The 22,419-nt window shown below is 34.7% G+C and overlaps 1 protein-coding gene across 4 annotated transcripts in view; it reads right to left on the bottom strand.

The window, feature by feature from the left end:
- LOC150108062 (ankyrin repeat domain-containing protein 13C) overlaps positions 1-22,419 on the bottom strand; it is a 312,652-nt gene that overhangs the window by 106,141 nt on the left and 184,092 nt on the right. For all 4 annotated transcript variants that reach the window (XM_090415561.1, XM_090415563.1, XM_090415562.1 and 1 more), the window contains one exon: positions 8,542-8,635. In XM_090415561.1, coding sequence (XP_090271687.1) covers positions 8,542-8,635 — 94 coding nt within the window. The remainder of the gene's footprint in view (positions 1-8,541; positions 8,636-22,419) is intronic.

Raw genomic sequence — 22,419 nt, 5'->3', positions numbered from 1 at the left:
GAAAAAACCCTGCTACCTCCATGAGATCGGCTAACTCACCTTCGATTGAAATCGTCCAGATAAAGATTCCTCCCACCGCGACGAGAATCATGCAGTAAGGAAATTTTTTATCAGAGCAGATCAAAGGTGTGTGTGTGGGGGTGGGGGGTTCTAGTACAGTATACTTAAATAGTTGAAATAGACAGCAGACGGTGAGGTTGCAATTAGAAATAACAAGTCAGGTTTGGTTAACTAACTGATATTAGGGCTACAAATGTTAGAAGTGGGAGCACTTTTTTTTTTTTTTTTTTTCTGGTTGAGTTGCTGTTTTTATGATTCTGGATGAATATTTCTTTGTTTTTTAACAAAGTTTGTGGAAGTTTTTTTTTTTAATTTGTAGAATAACTTTTTTTTTGCATTTTCTTTAAAAAATTTTTGAACAATTTCTTTATAATTTTGATGTCTCCCTCTGTCACATATATGCACTGCTAGATTTCATAACTATCAACTTAGAGTTTAAATTAAAGATACCAAGCAATTATATACTTGGTTTAATCTTTTATCCAAGTCTAAGCAAACAAGTTTGTGCCTGAACTATTTTCAGGACTGGGGCAACTCATATAAAGAAGCTAATGACTTCACATCACTTGCCTATCTCATTATGCAAAGCACATCTCCTTGCAGACATGTATAATGCTATATATTATAGAAAGGGTCACTACCCACACCAGTTTTGACCTTTGTATAGGTGAAGCGGGCTCTAAAAATAAGACGATCCTGAAAGATCGCCTAACTCAGCGTTGTTCCAATCAGTGACAGGCTCACCCCGTCACCAAGAAGAACTTCTCAGCATTGGTTCTACCTAGTGGCAAGCTCACCCCACCAACAAGCAGAACCATAATCTCAGCGGTGGCCCCACTCAGAGAAAGGCGAAAAGCTACCCACAAGCAGAGCCTCTTGGAGCCGGAGCCAGACCAGTTTCGACCATTATTGAGGTCTCGTCAGTGGGAGCCAGACCCAGAGGTGATACCAAGGTTGAAGTAATGCAGAAGTCATATTTTCATATATGAGTAGCCAAAAGGTGTCACACCTTATTATTAATACTCTGGATTAGAGAAAGTTGTTTGAAAATTTTCCACTTGGTTATACTATAAATTAAAGATACAAGCAATTTTCTTCTTCTTCTTGAGTGTTCTTCTTTTAGGAGCAAAAACTTTTCTTCCACTCTCTTCTGTTCTGAGCCTTCTCTTTCAAGGTTGTGTACCCATCTCCATTCAACATGTCATCTAGCATTGTTTTCCTTAATCTTCCTCTGGGTCTTTTTCAGTCTATTTTTCCTTCGATGGCATCTCTGATGATTCCATTCCCTCTCAGAATATGTCCGATCCAGTTTCCCTTTCTTCTTTTTATCTTCCTTAACAGATTTCTTTCTTCTTCTACTCTTTTTAAGACCTCTTCATTAGTCATTTTATCTGTCCATTTGATTTTTTCCATCCTTCTCCAAATCCACATCTCAAAGCTTTCCAAAATCTTAATTTCTTCTTTCTTCGATATCCAAGTTTCAGCTGCATAGAGGGCAACACTCCACACAACATTTTATTAGTCTTTTCTTTAGGTTTCTATCCATTTTGCTTGTGAATAAATTTTGCTTACACTTCTGCATCACTTCAACCTTAGTATCACGTCTGGGTCTGGCTTCCACTGATGAGACCTCAATTAAGGTCAAAACCGACCTGGGTAGTGACCCTTCCCATAATGCATAGTATTATACATGTCTGCAAGGAGATGTACTTTGCATTATGGGATACTAAGGCAAGTGATGTGAAGTCATTAGCTTCTTTATACAAGTTGTCCCAGTCCTGAAAATAGTTTGCATACACTTGGATTAAAGGATTAAACCAAGTATATAATTGCTTGGTATCTTTAATTTATAATATAACCAAGTGAAAAAACTTCCCACAACTTAGAGTTATTTACTGTGAATTCAATAGCTTTGACAACCAAATGGTGTATATACTAAATGAGACATACTGCTCTCTTATCAATATGTCATCTACACACACACACACACACACACACACACACACACACACACACACACACACACACACACACACACACACACACACACACACACACACAGAGACTGTCCTGCACCTGCTCAACATCATGAAGAGAAGAGCTAATATTAGAATCTAGTCTTCAAACCACATGTTATACATGCCATGTATAACATGTGGTTTGAATAACTTATTATATAGTATATAATAAGTTATTATATACATGGTTATACATGGTTATTATATAGTATATAATAACCATGTATAACTTATTATATAGTACAGATACTATATAGCAATTAGCAGCCTTTTTAGCAGATGGTTCATCGGGCTTGAGACAAGCGGTGCACATTATCTCTGCTGTTATTCATCATCTATATGAATCACAGTATGAAGGAAGTGGCATTAAACCTGATATCAAAATTGGAGATGTTGATCTGTACACAGTAATCCTAAATAAATTCTTCAGGATTCTCTGACTAAATTGAAAGTATTTCATAGCATGGATGACCAATGAAACTTGATATCCTACATTTCCTGAGACTGAACTACAGCAGATCCCTATCTGAACATCTCATTCTATTTCTCACAGAACGCACCAAGTTCTGAAGACTGAGCAATTCAATGAAGAATGGTCAAAACCATCCTGATGTTGCTGTAAAACCATTTCCAAATAGATAATCTGTGAGCATAAGAGGATATATCTTCTGCAGAAATGCTTCAAGTAGACTGGCAGGTATATTGTCCATTACTAGATATCAAAAGTATCAAAGGGTGCCAAGGAAGCATTCTCTGCACCATTCTACCACCTGCAGTATTGCCACCTGGAAAAGCAGGTCTCTACTCTTTAAATTACAAGAATGCCCACTGTACCCACAACTGCTGCTATACCCCAGGCATTCAGGTATACTGTTTTGCAAACTTATAACTTAACTTGCTTGAATGTTAGACTATGCAATTCTTGAATGCTTTGTTGACCTGAAATCAATAAGATCTTAGATTTTCCATATGGAAAATATGATTTTTGCAATGATTTAGCTCTTGGTATCTCCACAGATCCTAGCTCCCACTGATGAGACCTCAATAAATATCAAAACCAGTTTGGGTAGTGATGCTTCTTACAATGCATTATGGAATGCTAATGCAATTTCATATGAAGTCAACAGTCTATACATACCAGTAGCCTAGTCAGGAACATACTTCATATGCAAAGGATTAAAACAATTTCTTGTCAAGTATAATTTACTTTCTTTTTACCAAGTGAAAAATAAATAAATTGCTAATCACATGCCTATGGTTACACGATGCTGACTGAATCTTGAGCTATTCTCTGACACTCCAGACAGTGCTATGTCAACCCTTCAGAGCAGAATGGCAATTTTTGCAATAATCGACTAACATCTCTCACAGGGTTAATGTACAGTGAGAGAGAGAGAGAGAAATATATACACTTAATAGCAGTATATCTTTCGGTATATAATACAAATTCATTTGAGATGGATATTATGTAATGTTTCATCATAAGCTGGAAAGCATAGTAACATGCTAATACTTTCATATGTCTTGCTTCAAGTCCAACTTACTCTGCAAATATTCTTTTCAATTGAGAAGAGAGAGAGAAAACAAAACATGTTAATTCAGTGCAGCTATAAATCCTCATCATCACAATCATCCAAATTCCTAACATGTACCTCAGGGGGTGTACAAGGATATTTTGATAGTAGTACATGAAAAGTTTACAACGTTACTAACACATCCTATCAACAATTTTTCTCCAAATTAATCTTATCTGACAGCACTACAATATTGTCAGATTTTATATTGTCTTTTAAGACGTTTCTTATTGTATCAATACACCAAGATCTTGGTTTTCCCCATGGGTACTTTTTCTCCCATCCTAGTAAAACTGTTTTGCTAACCTTTCCAAACCAAACTACCTATGGTTAGTTCTCTAAACATACTCTTGAATGCTAACAATATCAAGTTCCTTTGTAATGTCCTCATTTTTAATATGATGCTGCCACTGATCTCCAGTCACTGATCAAGCATTTTATTTCTAATCTAAATATCAGATCCACAAGTTAAAATTAGCTTCAACATTATCATCTATAATTTCTCACTTATTCCATATAAGTTTATTCATTTGACTTCATACCATACCAGTTTTGCTAATTCTATTGTCTATTTCCATATTTAATCTGCCACCTACCTTCATTAAAAATTGTGCCTAAATAGCTGAAATGTTTTACTTCTTCTATTGGTTCTCCATTCCGGATGCAGTTGATGCCTTCAATTTTCTGCCTATTTTCACTGTCTTTTTATTGTTCATGTTTATACCAAATTTCTTACAGCCGTCACTCAATGTAATCAGGAAACCCTAAAGAATTTATTTACGATTACTGTGTATAGATTAACAGCTCCAATTTTGATATCAGGTTTAATGCCACTTCTTCCTTCATACTGTGATTCAAATAGATGTTGAATAACAGCGGAGATAATGTGCACCCTTGTCTCAAGCCTGATTTAACACTGAACCATCTTCCTATACTCTAATTGCATTTAATTCCAACTGTTGACTAACAACCACTCAAATATAGACTGTATTGCCTGATATAATATCCTATTTGCACCACATAATTGTAGAATTTTGAAATCTTTTCTCTTGGCACTTTATCACGTGCCTTTTCCAGATCAACAAAACTTACAGATCCTTGTTGTATTCCCATGATTTCTCAACTGAAGTGCCTATGTCACCTGTAAACACTCTCTTACTCCACTGCTATATATCCCAAAACCTGGAAACTGGCCTATATTCAATCCATTCCTAAAAAGGGTGACAAATCACTACAATCTAACTACCGCCCTGTCTCCTTTTATAATATCATTGAGTAAAAAGCCAAACTCACTTCAGTCCTATCTAAAGTAATGGAGAAAATCATCAACTCTCAACTCCTAATCTACCTTGAAGGTACCCAGCTATTAAGCGACCACCAGTACGGATTCCGTCAAAGCCGTTCAACAGGAGATCTACTCTCATACATCACCCATCACTGGACAAATGCCATGGAGAAATTCAGTGAATCCCAAGTAATTGCAATCGATATCTCCAAAGCCTTTGACTGTTTGACTGAGTCTGGCAAAAAGGCTTGCTAAGCAAACTCTCATCATTTGGACTGCCTCAGGACTTGCAGATGGATTGCCAGCTCCCTATCCTCTCACCATCCAACAAATGCTGGGGTTCCACAAGGCTCAGTTCTCTCACCAACCCTCTTCCTTCTATATATCAATGACCTACTTCAGTTGACCTCAAACCCAATACACAGTTTTGCAGATGACAGCACATTACATTCCTCCCTTTCATTTGACAAACCCTATTCTACACAACTCACCTCAACTCACAGAACATCAACCACCATTGCCCTTAATTCTGACCTCCAAGCCATCCGCCAATGGAGCTCAGATAACCTCGTCAACTTCAATGCTAGTAAAACCCAGTTCTGTCTCATTTCTCACAAAAAAGAACCATTTTCCCCCAGCATTGTTTTCGATAACACTCAAATTCTCAGACAAGATGAAATTTCTCTTCTCGGAATTACATTGACATTAAGCCTCTCCTGGCATAAACACATCACGACCATTGCATCCTCAGCTTCCAAAAAACTGGGCTTCCTCTTTCGCTCAAGATGCTACCTCACCTCTAAACAGCTGTTAACACTATACAAGTCACAAATCCGCCCAGCTCTCACATCTGGAGTGGGGCTCCAAAAAGCTTCCTCAAATGCTTGACTCAATACAGAGGAGAGCAATTAGACTAATAAATGACCCATCCCTCACCAACTCATTCCCCTCACTTTCACATAGATGCCTGGTTTCCACAATCTGTATATTCTATAAATATTTTCATGGGAAATATTCATCTGAAACAGCATCAATAATTCTCCCACCCTGTACTAAGCCCATTGGAACACGTACAGCTGCTGCCCAACATCCTTTCACAGTACACCTCGAAACCCACAGAACAAATTTCTTTTCCTTCTCATTCATCCCTGCTATGGCAGTATTGTGGAACAGTCTTCCCCCAGATGTATTTCCCAAGAAATACAACATACAGGCATTCAAATCTAACATAAACAAGTTTCTCCTTTTGCAACCCACCACCCATATACGGTACTAACGTACTACAGATTGACCAGCCAACCTCCTGTATATGGGTCCAACATAAAAAAAACTATTTGTTTTAAAGAGAAAATCTGCTTCTGAGAGCCCTGGTTTGGCTAGATCCCATCTTGTTTTTCTCCAAGATTCTTTTTGCCATTTTTTCTTAGCCTTTTCTCAAGTGCACTTGCATAAATTTTACCAGGAACACTCAATAGGGAAATTTCTCTGTAATTCTCTGTTTTATTTCTGTCTTAAACAGATGAGTACTATAGAGCTGTACTCCAATCATCTGGAATTCAACCTTTTGACTAGGCCTCCTGAATTCTACTTTGTAGCCACTGTAAAACTTTTATACCCCCATATTTGAACATTTCTGGTCCAACACCAACTGACTTTCTACATTTCAGGTTTTTGATGACTTTCTCTACCTCATATATCGATATGTATCTCCTGATTATATCTCCCTTGAATGTTTCCAGTGTCAATATGCTGTCACTGCTTATTAATTTCCTTTAGCAATCTTTCAAAATAGGCACTCCAGACACCTTTAATATTTTTAAATTCAGATTTCATATCATCTTTATCATATTTTATTTCTTTCCAAGTACTCTTTTCTCCATTTCAAAGCTTTTTCAATAGCCACCAGATTTTGCACATTGATATTTAATTTCTATGTCCTAGCCAAAGTCTTTCCGTGACTTTTGTTTAGCTACTTTTACATGCCGCTTTGCTTTCTTACATTTTTCTCTGTATTGTCCCAGAGCAAATGCTTACTTATTTGCCATGAATTTTTGACATATTTTCTCCTTTTCCCTGACTACCTCTTTACTTTCCTGAGTTCACCATGGAGTTCTGATTTTTCTATTCTTGTAGGCAGCCTCACTACGTGTCTTTATAGTTGAATCAGACAAAGCTTTTTTTTTTTTTTTTTTTTCAGGACCTGCCACTGATTCTCCAAGGTTTAGTTCCTGTTTTCAAACTCTTTCTTTCTGATTAAATAATATTTGTATTGAATCTGGAGTTCATTTCTGAAAACTGCTCAATTTTGATTCTTTTCAAAGTTTTCTTGCACTTTTTAGTATGATATTGAATTTCATCATACTCAAAACTAAATCACTTCCTATTTTAAATCTTCTGTATATTCTAGTGTTCTAAACCAAATGAAAATATCAGTATTGATAGTAACACAGTCAATGAGACTTTTCTTATTTCTTGTATTATCTTAATGTGAAACTATGCACATCTTTATGCTGATACATGGTATTAGTAATAGCTGGTTCATTGTGAACAGAAATCTAGTAGATACCATTATTATGAGCTTTGCACTTTTGTCCAGATTTTCTCAAAACTTTTCTATAGGTTCAGTAATCATTTCCTACTCTGCTGTTGAGATCTCCACGTATCACCTTTTCCTTTATGTCTTATGTCAGCTGCCTTCAAATGACTAAAAAATTCCTTCACTTCTTCAGTAGAGCATTCTGTGGGACCACAGGTATAAATAAATTTCACTGACAAATTCTGATATTGCCTGCCATTCACAAGATTATCATAGTATTTAGTGTTGAATAGCATAGCTGCTCCTGTTCCCTGATCATTATTGCCTGAATATAACATCTTGTGTTTGTTGTTTACAAGAATTTCACCTGCTTTTACCATCATTGTTTCAGTAACATCTATTACGTCAATCTGGTACTTATCCAATTCAGAAGAATGGGAAATAGAAAATAAATAGAAAGCACAGAAGCACTTTCTATTTCTTTTTTATTCATGGTACTAATCTTGAACTCTGCTGATGTTGAGTTGGAGTTTGTTCCAGGAGTAGACATTTTTTGCTGTTCACTCCTGGTTCCCTAATAATATCAGCAAGGTGCCCCTTGTTTAACTAGGTGACACCACAAGCTGGAATGAAATTGTCATGTTTATACCATCATTTAATTTTGATTTCAGCCTAAATTCTTGACTAAATTCAAAACTGCCAGCCCGTCCTTGTTCATTCAGTATCCAGGTAGATATTACGGAGTGGACAACAAAAAAGGTGAGGAGTGGACATTAAGTTAGAAGTACAGGTCACTTCTCTGCATTCCTTAAAAGACTACATGAAGGTCTCCTCAAAGTTATCTAGCTTTTATCCCTTAAGTGTCCCTACTATAAATCCTTCATGTGAGAAAATAGCCTTCTGCTGTTATACTAATCAATCTACTCATAAAAATCATATACTAACCAAACTTGAATAAAATTATCTTAAAAAGAATACTACTCATAAGAATCACTTTACACACCCTACTACATAAATATAAAACCAAGTACAGCTACATAGCACATAAAATAATTCACAAAAACATACCTCAGAATTATCTAAATGAACACTGCTGCCTTTAGTGAAGCTTTCTATTAATGCTTTATTTTTCTGCAGATCTTCATCAGTTAAGTGCTCTCTTCTGAGGAGAAAGCAAATTAATAGTTAATCAGTACTGTTAAATATTCCTCACAATTAAATAAAAAATGAAAGCATATGAAATACTTCATTTTGGAAATGAAAAGTATTAAAAGAAAGGATAATAAAATCTGGTTATAAAATAATGATGAACACTTCTTTATTTATCATCATCATCATATTCCTGCCATGTACCCTCAAAGGGTGTACAGGATATGATAGTACTAAATGAAAAATTTACATCATTACTAACTTCTTATCTACAATTTTCCTCCAAATCAGTCTGTTACTTGTCAAGACTCCAACATTATCAGATCTTAATTCTATCATCTAATAAACTTTGTACTGTACCATCCATCTATATCTTCCTCTGGGTCATTTTCCTACCAGCCTGACAAAGAGCACTTGTTTTGCTAATCGTTCCTCGCCCATTCTGTTTAAGTGACCATACCACCTCAGATCAGCTCTGCTCATGCATTCCTGGATGCTGACAATTTCAAGTTCTTTCCTAATATCCTCGTTTTTTTAATATGATATTGCCATTAATGCCAACTGTTCATACCTCTAATCTTTCTCAGGACTCTCATATCTGTGGTCTCTAGTCTTTGGTCAAGTGTTTTACTTCTGACCCAGCTCTCATATCCATAAGTTAAAACTGGTTTGAAAACTGTCTTATATACAGCTAATTTAGTGTTCCGACTAATTTCTCTTTTATTCCATATGAATTTATTCATTTGACTTCTTACCATACCAGCTTTGTTGATTCTATTGTCTATTTCCATATTTAATTTACCATTTTCACTAAAAATCGTGCCTAAGTAGCTGAAATGTTTTACTTGTTCCAAAGGTTCTCCGTTCACAATGCGGTTGACATTTTCAACGATTCTGCCTATTTTCATTGTTTTTGTCTTTTTATTGCTGACCTTCATACCATATCTATTACAAGTTATTCAATTTAGTCAAGGAATCTTCCAGACTCATACAGGATTTATTTAGAAGTATAACACTGTCCGCATAAAGCAAAGGGCTGACAGTAACATCCCCAATTCTGATATCATGTTTAATACCACTTTCCTTCATAATGTGATCCATATAGATAATGAATAACAGAGGGGATAATGTACATCCTTGTCTCACACCAGATTTAACATTAACCCATCTTCCTGTACTTCCTTCAATTCTAACTGCTGACTTACAACTCAAATAAAGACTAAGTATTGCTTGATATAATGCCCCATTGACACCATATAACTGTAGCGTATTGAATAGTTTCTCTCTTGACACCTTGTCATATGCCTTTTCCAGATCGAAAAAATGTAATTACAGATCTTTCTTATATTCCCATGATTTCTCAACTATTGGTCGTAAAGTGAAGATCTGATCCTGACAGCCTCTATTTGGCCTGAATCCAGCTTGTTCTTCGCCAAGCTTTTGTTTCACAATTCTTCTCAACCGTTTCTCAAATATACTTCCATAAATCTTACCAGGAACACTCAGTAGGGAAATACCTCTAATTCTTACATTCAGTTTTATTTCCCTTTTTATATATGGGTACTATGAGAGCTCTACTCCAATCATCAGGAATTCATCCCTCTGTCCAGCACTTCTGAACTATGCAGTGCAGCCACTGTAAGACTTTTATACCACCATACATCAGCATTTCTCGTCGAATATCATCTACTCTTGCTGCCTATCCACATTTCAAGCCTTTGATGGCTTTTTCTACTTCAAGTATGGATATGTATTCCTGACTATTTGCCCGTTGAGTGTTTTTTACTACTGTGCTATCACTGCTTGTTTCATTTAGCAATTGCTCGAAATAATTACTCCACACTTCAAAGATATCTTTTTCTCCCTTTTTTATGTCACTTTATCATCTCTAACTCCTTTTACAGCACTCTTTCCTCCATTCCTAAGCTTCTTCAACAACCTCCAGAATATTTTGCCACCTTCTTGATATTTATTTTCTATATTCTTGCCAAAGTCTTCCCATGACTTTTGTTTAGCTAGTTTTACACAGTGTTTCGCTTTCTTACATTCATCTCTGTATTCTCTAAGAGCAAAAGCTGACTTATTTGCCAGGAACGTTTGATATGCTTTCTTTCTTTCCTTCACTGCCTCTTTAACTTCCTGTGTCACCATAGAGTTCTGATTTTTCTATCCTTGCAGACAACCTCACCACATGCCTGTCTGGCTGAATCAATCAGGGTTTTCTTCAAGGCTTGCCACTGAATCTCCAAGGTTTGGTTCCTGTTCTCAAACTCTTTCATTTTTTTCTTCAATAATCTTTGTGTATTTTAGTCTACAGTTCACATCTGAGAGCTGCTCAACTTTTATTTGCTTTAAAACTTTCTTATGTTATTCTTTTCAATAGGAAATTCAATTTTATCCTGCTCAAGACAAAATAGTGATCACTTCCAATTTTAAATCCTCTGTACACTCTGGTGTCCTGCACCAGGGAGAAAACATCACTATCAACAATAACATAGTCGATGAGACTTTTCTTACTCCTTGCCTCTTCTCTACATGTGAATTTCTGCACATTTGTATGTTGGAACATGGTGTTAGTGATAACCAGTCCATGTACTGAGCAGAAATCCCACAAGTATTATTAACTTTTCTCATTTCTCCAAATTTTCCTAAAAATTTTTTTGTATGTCTGACAATTATTTCCTACTCTGCTGTTTAGATCACCAACAAGATTTACATGGAAATAGATTTAACAGATTTTTTTATTCAATAGGTATATATTTACAATCATAGCTCGCATAAGCATAGGCATTTAGAGGCAAGTAGAAAATGTGCAACTCATTTCATATTCTTTTGCAAGGGGATATCAGTAGGAACTAAAGAGATAATATGCATTTACCTCTAAATGCCTATACCTATCCCCATGTAAAAATAGAATAAATAAATAAATAACTAAATAAATGATCTCACCTGGAAACGTATATTTACCTTTAGTTTTGATGTGAGCTGTGATTGTAAATATAAGCCATTCAATAATATTGAATGCCAAGATGAAATATTTTAAGTTTTTTCACATTCACAATTTTACATATCATGAAGAGTTCACACACGAAAAAGCCAATGTTCAAACTCTTTGGTCACTTTTGAAAGGCAAATAGTATTTTGCTATTTGGCTGCAAAACAATAACACCAGTAACAAATTCATTTTTTTTTCTATGTCTGAATGATTAATGCATTTTGTAAGGTGCTTAAGGGTCAAAGCTGTATAACTGAGAGGAGACTTCCACACAGCCTTTAAAGGAATGCAGAGAACCGACCAGGGCTTCTGACCTAATGTCCAATCCTCACTTTCTCATGGTGCACCCTGTTGGTATCTACCTGGATACTGAACGAACGAGGATGGGCTGGCAATTTGGGATTTAGCGGACCAAATTGTATTCTTATTGGCTTAAACCAAAATAAAAAATGATGGTACAACATGACAAAATTTCATGCCAGCTAAGGCATCGCCCAGTTAAACAAGGCTCCTGTTGTTTTTTTCCGCCAGGGAACCAGGGCGAACAGCGAAAAGTCAGCAACTGGAACAGATATGAAAACACACTCCCAACTCAACATCACCAGAGTTAAAGATCGGTACTATCAACATAAGAAGCCTGAATGGCAAAGAAAAACGGAGCTAGCTGAGGAATTAGATAAGTACCAGATTGACATAAGGGGTGACTGAAACAAAAAAGACAAAAACTGGTGAGATCTTTCTGAGCAATAAATACAAAATGTTATGTTCAGGCAATGACAATCGAGGAAAAGAAGGAGTAGCCATAGTATTCAACACAAAATATGAGGCTAATCTTCTTGAATGACAGGCAGTCTCAAGTAGATGTGGGCAAATATCAAAATGGAGAACTGGCAATGAGATTTATTTGTGCCTATGGTTCCACAGAAGGTTCTACTAAGGTAGAAGTGGAGGAATTTTTTGATGCTTTAGAGCAGAGCTTCCCAAACTGTGAACCGTAGGTTTTGTTGAGGGGGCCGTGAAATAATGAAAACAAATTTAAAATGTTTTAAGACTAAGTAGATTTTTTTTTTATTTTAAAAGAAACGTATTTAACTTTTATTATTTATTATTTCTTTTTTTGTTATTTTTTATATTTTAATGGAAAAATTCACACATTGGTGTTGGTTCACAAACTTTGCTTCCTGCGTATTTCGGCGCTTAATGAATATTAGTAAATATTGTTTATTCATATGTTTCATTTCAAAGCAGTGGTTAATTGTATTTACTTCGAATGCTCTCTGGGGAAGCTCCAAATCTTCCTGTCCCTTTCAACACGCATTTGTAATCAGGGACTGTTGATATTGACTTTATATACATATCAAAACTCGTTTTATATTATCACTGTCATCCGAGCTAGTTTTCTGTTACCAATAAACGTTTTGCATATACTTCACACATCAAAAAAGACTTAAACAGGTTCATGTGGGGAGATAGTAACTCGCTTGCAGTGGTAAACAACACACCCTCCCTAACAGCCACTATACTGCAGAGGCAATAAAAACAAGTACTTTTATTATGCCAGTGAATAAGGTATGAAGAGTCTGTGTAATATATTTCTCAACAAATAGTGCAATTAGAGACAACTGGGATAAAAACACACCAATTAATGAATTATATGTCCCCTCATACAGAAACTATGCTGTATAGACTGAAACAAAACTATATGTAGCATGGGCAAACACAGTATCTAACTAGAAACTATTGTTATTAATTAGATGTGTGTGAGTTCGATTTCCCAAGGCAGCAATAAAATTCAACTGAACGTGTTAAAATTCGTAAAAGTGTTAAAACTAAGTAATATATATATATAATGAATGTTATGACAGTTTCACATATGGAATTCGGTTGAAGAGAGTTAGCATTTCAACTCAATTGTCAGCTATGCTTTTATCTTTCCGTTGCGTGATCTTTTGTTAATACCGCACGATCATATGCACGTTTTAATAACCTGCCTTTGCTGTCTGTTTCGCATTAGGCTTAATTACCTTAAAGGCAGAAAAGTCACAAAAGAGAAAAATGTTCCTGGTCTGGGGATTCCCTTATTCAGGTAATATTCACTAATTTCATGTTATCAGTTTGTGGTGTGCCAGTATCGGTAAGTGGTGATATTAATTGATCTATTCTACGTTAAAAAATTTAACCCTGAGATGGATAAGTGGCTGATAAAAAATAAAAAAAATTCCTACGAACAATCAGAAGAACCAGAAACAGACTCAAAAAAAAGGACAGTATTTCATATTTTACCAGAACAGCCCGCATCGTCTTCAGAACCAAATGGTAAGAGGCAAAAAATGTAATATATGCATTTGATTTTTGCAATATTCGCTATGTATGTTTTGTATTGAATATAAATACAATAAATATTATAATAATATATCTCTCTATTACGATTTTTTTTCGAGGGGTGCCGTGAAATATTTTAATTTTTGCAAAGGGGGCCCTGACATCCAGAAGTTTGGGAAGCACTGCTCTGGGGCGCATATGGGCAACTCCCAGCCCTCTACTTCTTTTGATCCAGCTGCAATCTATTTCAGCAAAGTTTGTCTGATTCATTGTGAGAGAAAACATGGTGTTCTATTAACTCACATTAAGCTGACGTCATATGACTTGTGCAAAACACACTATGTTTTCTCAAACCAAGGTCTCTTTCTCACTTTGACTAGCGGCGTGTGTGAACATGTTACGTGTCAGTTCGGTACTTGCGTTGGCGTTGTGCTTTGTTCAGTGCCTGCATTGATGTTATGTTCTTTTCGGTGTCTGCATTGATGTTGTGTTCTGTTCAGTGCCTGCGGTGTAGAAGACAGTTTTGTTTGACAGTTCTGAATATCGCTTATAAATTTGGGATAATGTCAGGGGTTATTGCAAAAAAAAGAAAAGTAGATGCAGAGAATCGTCAATTTCAAGACAACTGGACGGAGGATTATTATTTTATTCTGAATAAAGGTTTGCCTGTATGTTTGCCGTGCAATGAATACATATCCATCAACAAAGAATACAACTTGAAGAGACACTTTACTTCGAGACATGCGGATCCCCCAAAAATTGATGGACAACTACGAAAAGATGAAATACAGAAGTTGAAGAAGAACTTGGATACCCAGCAGCAAATGTTCAACAAGCAAAGAACGCAGCACCACAGCATTGTCAAAGCCAGCTTTGTGGTAAGCAAAAAAATCGCTAAGCATTCTAAGTCATTTGGTGAAGGAGAATTTATCAAAGAATGTCTGCTGGATGTTGCAAGTATAATATGTCCTGAAAAGAAAAGACTTCGAGAATATTCGTTTGTTGAGACGTACTGTTGTCCGACGGATAGAAATTATGGCTGATAATATCAAAAAAATTTTAAAGAGAAGATTGCTAGATTGGAAGCATTTTAAATTGCTTTGGATGACAGCACCGATACCTCCAATACAGCACAACTAGCAATATTTATTCGAGGAGTTGATGCAGATTTCAACATCACAGAAGAATTATTGGCACTTCGGATGTTAAAAGGAACAACTACCAGTGAAGATATATTTGAAACAGTCAACACAGTCTTCGAAAGATTTGGGCTTAAATGGAGTTCACTATCTGGCATATGCACTGATGGAGACCCTGCAATGGTTAGTGCACAGAAGGGATTTATTGGAATAGTTCATGAAAGAGCAATAGAACTATAGATCTATCCGGAAAATTTAACAAATTTTCACTGCATTATCCACCAACAAAATCGATTAAATTCACAAATGTTATGGAAGTTGTAGTAGCCAGTATTAACGTTATTAAGTCACGTGCACTTAATCACCGCCAATTTAAGGAGCATTTGGCAAACCTGAAGGCACTAATAGAGCAATTTGACGCAAATTGCTCTATTAGTGCCTTCAGGTTTGCCGACTTCAAAAACAAAGACTCCACATTCGCTATATTTGCTTGTCCAATGGATGCTGATGTAAATAACGTGCCAGAAAACTTACAGATGGAACTTATTGAGCTTCAGGCAGATTTAGTGCTAAATTTGCAATTTAACAACAAAATGCTTTGACGAATTTTTATAAATTTTATTTGGTGGAAGAAAAATATACAAATTTAACGTCTTTTCAAGAAAAATCATTTGTCTTTTCAGCAGCACATGTGTGAACAGTTTTTTTCGAGGATGAAATACAATAAATCAAAAATTCAGACAAGAATAACAGATGAAAACCTCGAAAATTCTATGCAATTATCCTTAAGTAATATTAACGTCAATATTGATAGTCTCGTAGTTGAAGTACAAGGCCAATCTTCACATTAAATTGTTATGTCATTTGTTATATTATAAAATTTATGTAGAGCTTTATACCAAAGCATTATATTATAAATAAATGAAAAATGAAGTAGTAACTTGTTTTAATTCATTTAAGATTAATTTATTTTTTTAATAATTTGGTCAGGCCCTTGACTCAGAGACAGAATGATAATTTGGCCCCCAAACTAGGAAAGGTTGCCCATGACTGCTTTAGAGAAAGCATCTGACACAATGAAAAAGGAAAAGTTGGTCCTTGTTGGGGATCTAAATAGCAGAGTAGGAAATGATTGTCAGACATACAAAAATATTTTGGAAAAATTTGGAGAAAAGAGCAAAGCTAATAATAATGACAAATACCTGTTGGATTTCTGCTCAGGCTTGGACTGGTTATTACTAACACCATATTCCAACATACAAATGTACAGAAATTCACATGTAGAGAAGAGGCAAGGAGTAAGAAAAGTCTCATTGACTATGTTATTGTTGATAGTGATGTTTTCTCCCTGGTGCAGGACACCAGAGTGTACAGAGGATTTAAAATTGGAAGTGATCACTATTTTGTCTTGAGCAGGATAAAATTGAATTTCCCATTGAAAAGAATAACATAAGAAAGTTTTAAAGCAAATAAAAGTTGAGCAGCTCTCAGATGTGAACTGTAGACTAAAATACACAAAGATTATTGAAGAAAAAATGAAAGAATTAATAAATTAAAGACTTAATTCTGTATGTTAGTCAAGTAAATATTAGTTTAATATCCAACGTTTCACTGACTGATATCTGTCAGCATTTTCAAAGGAATACACTGGTAAGCAATAGAAAGTAACTAAAACTAGGAAACTAACCGACAATTCTAAAAATAATATAAAGTTATCACTGTGCGTGATACAATGATATAATACGCGTGTCGCAAGCACAACGTTTTATTTGTTGAGATATTTAATGTAATTTTCATGAAAGTTCATTTCTTTTTGGTTAAATGATCTGATTAGAGTTTTCCATATATCTGGCCTTGATTCTTATTTAAGTTACCTGTTGAACAGGCGACTGTAGCAGCTGCTTCTTTAAATGTTCTGGAATGGTAGTTGTCTTCTATGTAGGGCATATGACTCATATCCCATTCAATATTATGGTTGGTAGAGGCAAAGTGTGAAGAAAGGGCTGATATATCCTGTCTGTTATTCCTTACATAGCCTATGTGTTCTTTCCTTCTTGTATCAAAACTTCTAGATGTCTGTCCGATGTAATTAATACCGCAAGAACAAGGTATGCTATAAACTCCAGAGTATTTGTAGAAAGGATGGCTATCTTTCAGTGATCTTATAAACTTTTGAATGGTCTCAATAGGTTTGAAGGTTACTCTGACATTATATGGTTTTAGAAGAAGAAGAGCTAATTTTCTGGATATGGCACTAACAAATGGAATTGTTATAGAGCTGATTTGTTATATTGGGTTTCATCTCGTTGTCTTTGCAGTATGTCACTAAAGAGAATCTTGTTGATGATTCTTGTAGGGTAGCCATTTAGGGATAGATCTTTGGATATTTTCATTAATTCTTCTTGTAGGTCGCCAGGGTCTATGGTACACTGTATAGCTCTTTTTTTGAGCATATGGATAATGCTGAGTTTCTGGGATATGTGGTGAGATGAGTCGAAATGGAGGTAGCATCCAGTGTTAGTAGGTTTTCTATATAGTGACAGGTTGATGCTATTGTCAGTTTGTTTCTTAACAAGGACATCTAGGAATGGAAGTTTATCTTTTTCTAGTTCCAATGTGAACTTGGTGTTGTGGAAGCAATTAATTTTGTTTAGATAATCAATTAATTCTTCTTTTTTGTGATTCCAAATGATGAAGATGTCGTCAACATACCTAAACCATGTGGTTGGTTTTGGGGTAATTTGGGATGAAATTTGAGTTTTTATCAAAAATACGATTTTTGATAAAAATCGTATTTTTGTATAAAAAATTGTATAAAAAACGATTTTACGTTTTTGATAAAAACGTAAAATCGTTTTTATCAAAAATATGAGGCACGATTTTAGTGAAGATGATAAATTAAATATGGAAATAGACAACAGAATCAACAAAGTTGGTATGGTAGGAAGTCAAATGAATAAATTCATATGGAATAAGAGAGAAATTAGTTAAAACACTAAATTAGCTGTACACAAGACAGTGTTCAAAACCAGTTTTAACTTATGGATCTGAGAACTGGGTCAGAAGTAAAACACTTGACCAAAGACTAGAGACCTCAGATATGAGAGTCCTGAGAAAGATTGGAGGCATGAACAGATGGAATCAATGGCAATATCGTATTAAAACGAGGATATTAGGAAAGAACTTGACATTGTCAGCGTCCAGGAATGCGTTAGCAGAGCTAATCTCAGGTGGTATGATCACTTACACAGAATGGGTGAGGAAAGATCTGCAAAACAAGTGTTCTCTGCCAGGTTGGCAGGAAAACAACCCAGAGGAAGACCAAGATATAAGTGGATTGATAAGGTACAAAGTGCCTTAGACGATAGAAATATAAGATCTGATAATGTTGGAGTCTTGACAGGTAACAGACTGATTTGGAGAAAAACTGTAGATAGGAAGTTAGTAATGATGTAAATTTTTCATGTAGTACTATCAGATCCTGTACACCCTTGAGGGTGCATGGGAGGAATTTGATGATGAATCTAAGTAAGTTTGCAATCTTAAAAAAGCATATTTTTTTCCTTTCTTTCTTTCTAGGATAAGTAAGTAAGCCTTTCACAAGTATTTTTTATTTATTTATTTTTAATTTTATTAGCCAATAATAATAATATTAAAATTTTAAAATGTCATGTTTGCAGCTGCCGTGACTCAGTATTTTGAAAATGGATGCGGAAATGGTTTATGCAAACCTATTAAACATCAGGATCAATACTGTAACATAAATACAATCTTTTAGGGTTCTCACAATTGCACTCAGAGAATCTATAATTTTTTTAATTATTCTTCTTCTTTGGTGTATCAATCCGAAGATTGGTAATTACAGCAGAATATCACAACATTCTATCCTGTGATCTCCTCATAACTCCTAGTGCCAGTTAGCATCATTATGTTATTTATATATGAAATTCTTGGTCTGCCACGTGGTCTCTTTTCTTCTACAGTCCCCCATGCCTCAAATGGTGTCCAATTAGGCTTTTTCTTCTCTTATTGATGTATTTCATTAATGACCTCTCTTCATGAACTATATTTAGAACTTCTTCATTACTTTTTCTCCAGAACCAAAGTTTAAATGCCTCCAATTTTTTGATGTCTTGTTTTCTTAGAGTCCAGGCCACACAACCATATAATGCAATGCTCCATATGTATGTTTTCACTAGCCTTTTTTTTGAGCTGGATGCTAAGTCCTTTACTGGCAAAATCGTTTCTTCTGTCGTAGAATGCTGTTTTGGCTAGGATTATTCGTGCTTTAATATACGATTGGTTTCTTTCGTCTTCTAATAAGATAAGACTTCCAAGATATTTAAAAGAGGATACTTGTTGTATTAGGTTATTGTTTATTTCCAGGTTTATTTTCATTGGATTTGCTTTACTTGTAATTAATAATTTTGTTTTCTTATAATTTTTAGGCTGTATTGTGTGAAAATTTCTTCCATCTTTGTCAGGGTGGCTTTCAGTTTGTTTTCGTTATCAGCTATAACTGCTCTATCATCTGCGAACCATAGCCAGTTAATATCAATTCTATTTATCTTAATTCCTGTTTCTATTAGTTCTTTCAATTTATTTATTGCATCTTCAATGTAGAGATTAAACAGTATGGGTGAAAGAGAGCACCCATGTCTTATACATCTGCAATATTCTTGCTATTGCAGATTTTGTTTTATTGCTGGCTGTTTCTATTAGGGCTTCTTGATGCTTGTAAAGATTAAATATGAGCCTTCTATCTCTCCAATCTACCTTTGTTTTTAGGAGGTGAAACATTTGGTTCCAATCAACACTGTCGAAGGCCTTCTCCAAGTCAAGAAAGACTATCAGAGTATTTTGATTCTTCTCAAATCTTCTTTCAATAACTGTTCTTAGAGCTAAGATTGCTTCTCTTGTTCCCTGCTGTTTCCTGAATCCAAACTGGTCATTGCCAACATGTTCTTCAACCTTCTTTGTTAGTCTTATTTGTATAATTTTGAGTAGTATTTTCGAAACATGTGATATTAAGCTTATTGTTTGATGATTTTCACACTTGTTTGCATTATTTATTTTAGGAATGGATATGATAGAGCATTGTGTAAAATCTTTGGGTATGATACCCGTTTCATAAATATCCTTTATGATCTTGAAAAGGTATGGCTTAGTTATGTTTCCTGAGCATTTTATTAATTCTGAAGGGATGTTATCAATGCCTGGTGCCTTGTTGGTTGGCAATTCATTCAGTGCCCATTCAAATTCATCTTTTAATATAGTTGGACCAATTTCTTCCACATTTAGTCTTGTTTCATCTTCTATAGCCTTGGTGTCTAGATTTTTCCACCATATAGATCTTCTAAGTACTCCTTCCATCTTTCCAAAATTTCTTCCTTATCTATTAGTATATTCCCCTGTTTATTTTTGATAATTATACTTCTTGTCGTGTTTTGCTGGCTTATTCCTTTTATAATGTTATAAGCTTTATCGATTCTCCCAGTGTTTGTTAGATCTTCTATTTCTTTACATTTCTCTATATACCATTGTTCTTTTGCTTCTTTACACTTTCTATTTATCATATTTTTTAATTATTATGGGCATGTAAAAAAAAGTTAGAGACTAAAATAAATATGCACACTGCCTTGTTAGGTGTTGGGTGAGCCAAATTGATATTGCCAAATACAAATTGAGCAGCAATAGTAACACCATATATTGCTCACGCATTAAGGAGTGCATACTTTAAAATTACTTTGATATGATATTTGATATTCAGATATGATATACATGACTACGATGAAGCGAGTTCCTCATTATCATTACACATCTGATAAAGTTAATTTCACATAATGGATTCAGGAAAAAGGTCAGTTGACTTTTGAGCCAATGATTTAGAGAGGGCCAGAAGAGCATGCAAGATAGTTAAATATCATGCCCAAACTTAGAATCCTCCGTATGACTAATACCTTACTTTTTTGGGTCTTACAGCATTTGTTCCATCACCACAAGATATCGCAAAGCAGACATACAATGAACCATTTGAACAGAATGAAGTAAGTGACCTTGTTAGACTTCCAACTTTTATTTAATCAGCAACCTAAATTGTTTGGATCTTGTCTCCAGTAGGAAGCCTATTAGTTATAGGCACGAAAAGTTTGTTTTTAGAAATAGTAAAAATCATAGATTCACTTTTTGAGCCAAAGAATTAAATCTGTTACTATCAAAAACTATCGTGAGATTCAAAAAGAATCTCACTAAAACAGAACTAGAAGCCCAGACATTGTTTAGACATACTGTTCAAGGATTATAGAAAACATTAAAGCTGAAAATTATAAAGAAATGATTAATCAGCTTGTACCTAAGTACTGCAAGATGGGAGTAGGATGTTGCTGATGATTTATTCCGTCATTCTCACTTAGATTTCTTTTCTGAGTTAGAATGACAGAATATACACTCAGTGATAAGTGGTTCTACTAACATATTAAAACTAGAATTACAGTTCTAACATCATGATAAATGAGTAAAAGTATAAAGAAAATGGAATGCTGATATGATGGGAGACTTATGGTTGATTTCAAAGAGAGCCAAATGATGGTATTTACAGATGAAAAACAAAGTACTTATCAACACTTAAATTTGCACTTTTTAAAATAAATTAAATTTTCTTATGTAGTATATTATATATTAGTAAAATAAGCTCCCACTTGAATATATATATATATATATATATTCAATTTATCAAATCCATTCTTCTAATTGACAACTATTCTTTTTAATAACTGAATAATAATTAGCAAAGATTACAGATTATGTTGCAAAATTGTTAGATCCATTCAGAATTTATTTACAAGAACTATTTTATATTGCATATTATAACTAAAATCAATTAAAGCAGTCAACCAATAAGAAAAATTTTGCTACATTTGTAATGAAATTTTAAGATATAAAGAAGCATCAATTATATCAATGAGTGCTCTGCATATATAGTCAAAATTGTGGAAACCTTTTGGAAAAAGTGTATTTTTGAGGTTTGATGGCTCATAACCACTTTTTTTTAGTGTAATACCATAAAATCATATATCAATGGAAAGATAATTTAATCAAGAATGTAATGCAATAACTTTTATGAAGGATTTTTTTTTATTAGAACAGCAGTTATAAAGAAAAAAAGTGAAACACACAGAAAAAATGAGATATACAAAAATTCTCACAATGTGAGTTAATACTTAGTTGGGTAACCTTTAGCATTAATTATGACTTGACAATGCCTTCCCATGGAGTGAACCAAGTTTTTTAGTTCTGCAGCTGTTATAATGTGAAACCAAGATTGAATTATTGCTTCTATTA

Source organism: Typopeltis vanoorti, chromosome 3 (genome assembly GCF_054136105.1).
Source record: "Typopeltis vanoorti isolate ZY-2024b chromosome 3, IOZ_Tvanoo_1.0, whole genome shotgun sequence".
In the NCBI taxonomy this organism is placed as follows: domain Eukaryota; kingdom Metazoa; phylum Arthropoda; class Arachnida; order Uropygi; family Thelyphonidae; genus Typopeltis; species Typopeltis vanoorti.
This window is presented reverse-complemented; position numbering and strand designations above follow the sequence as displayed.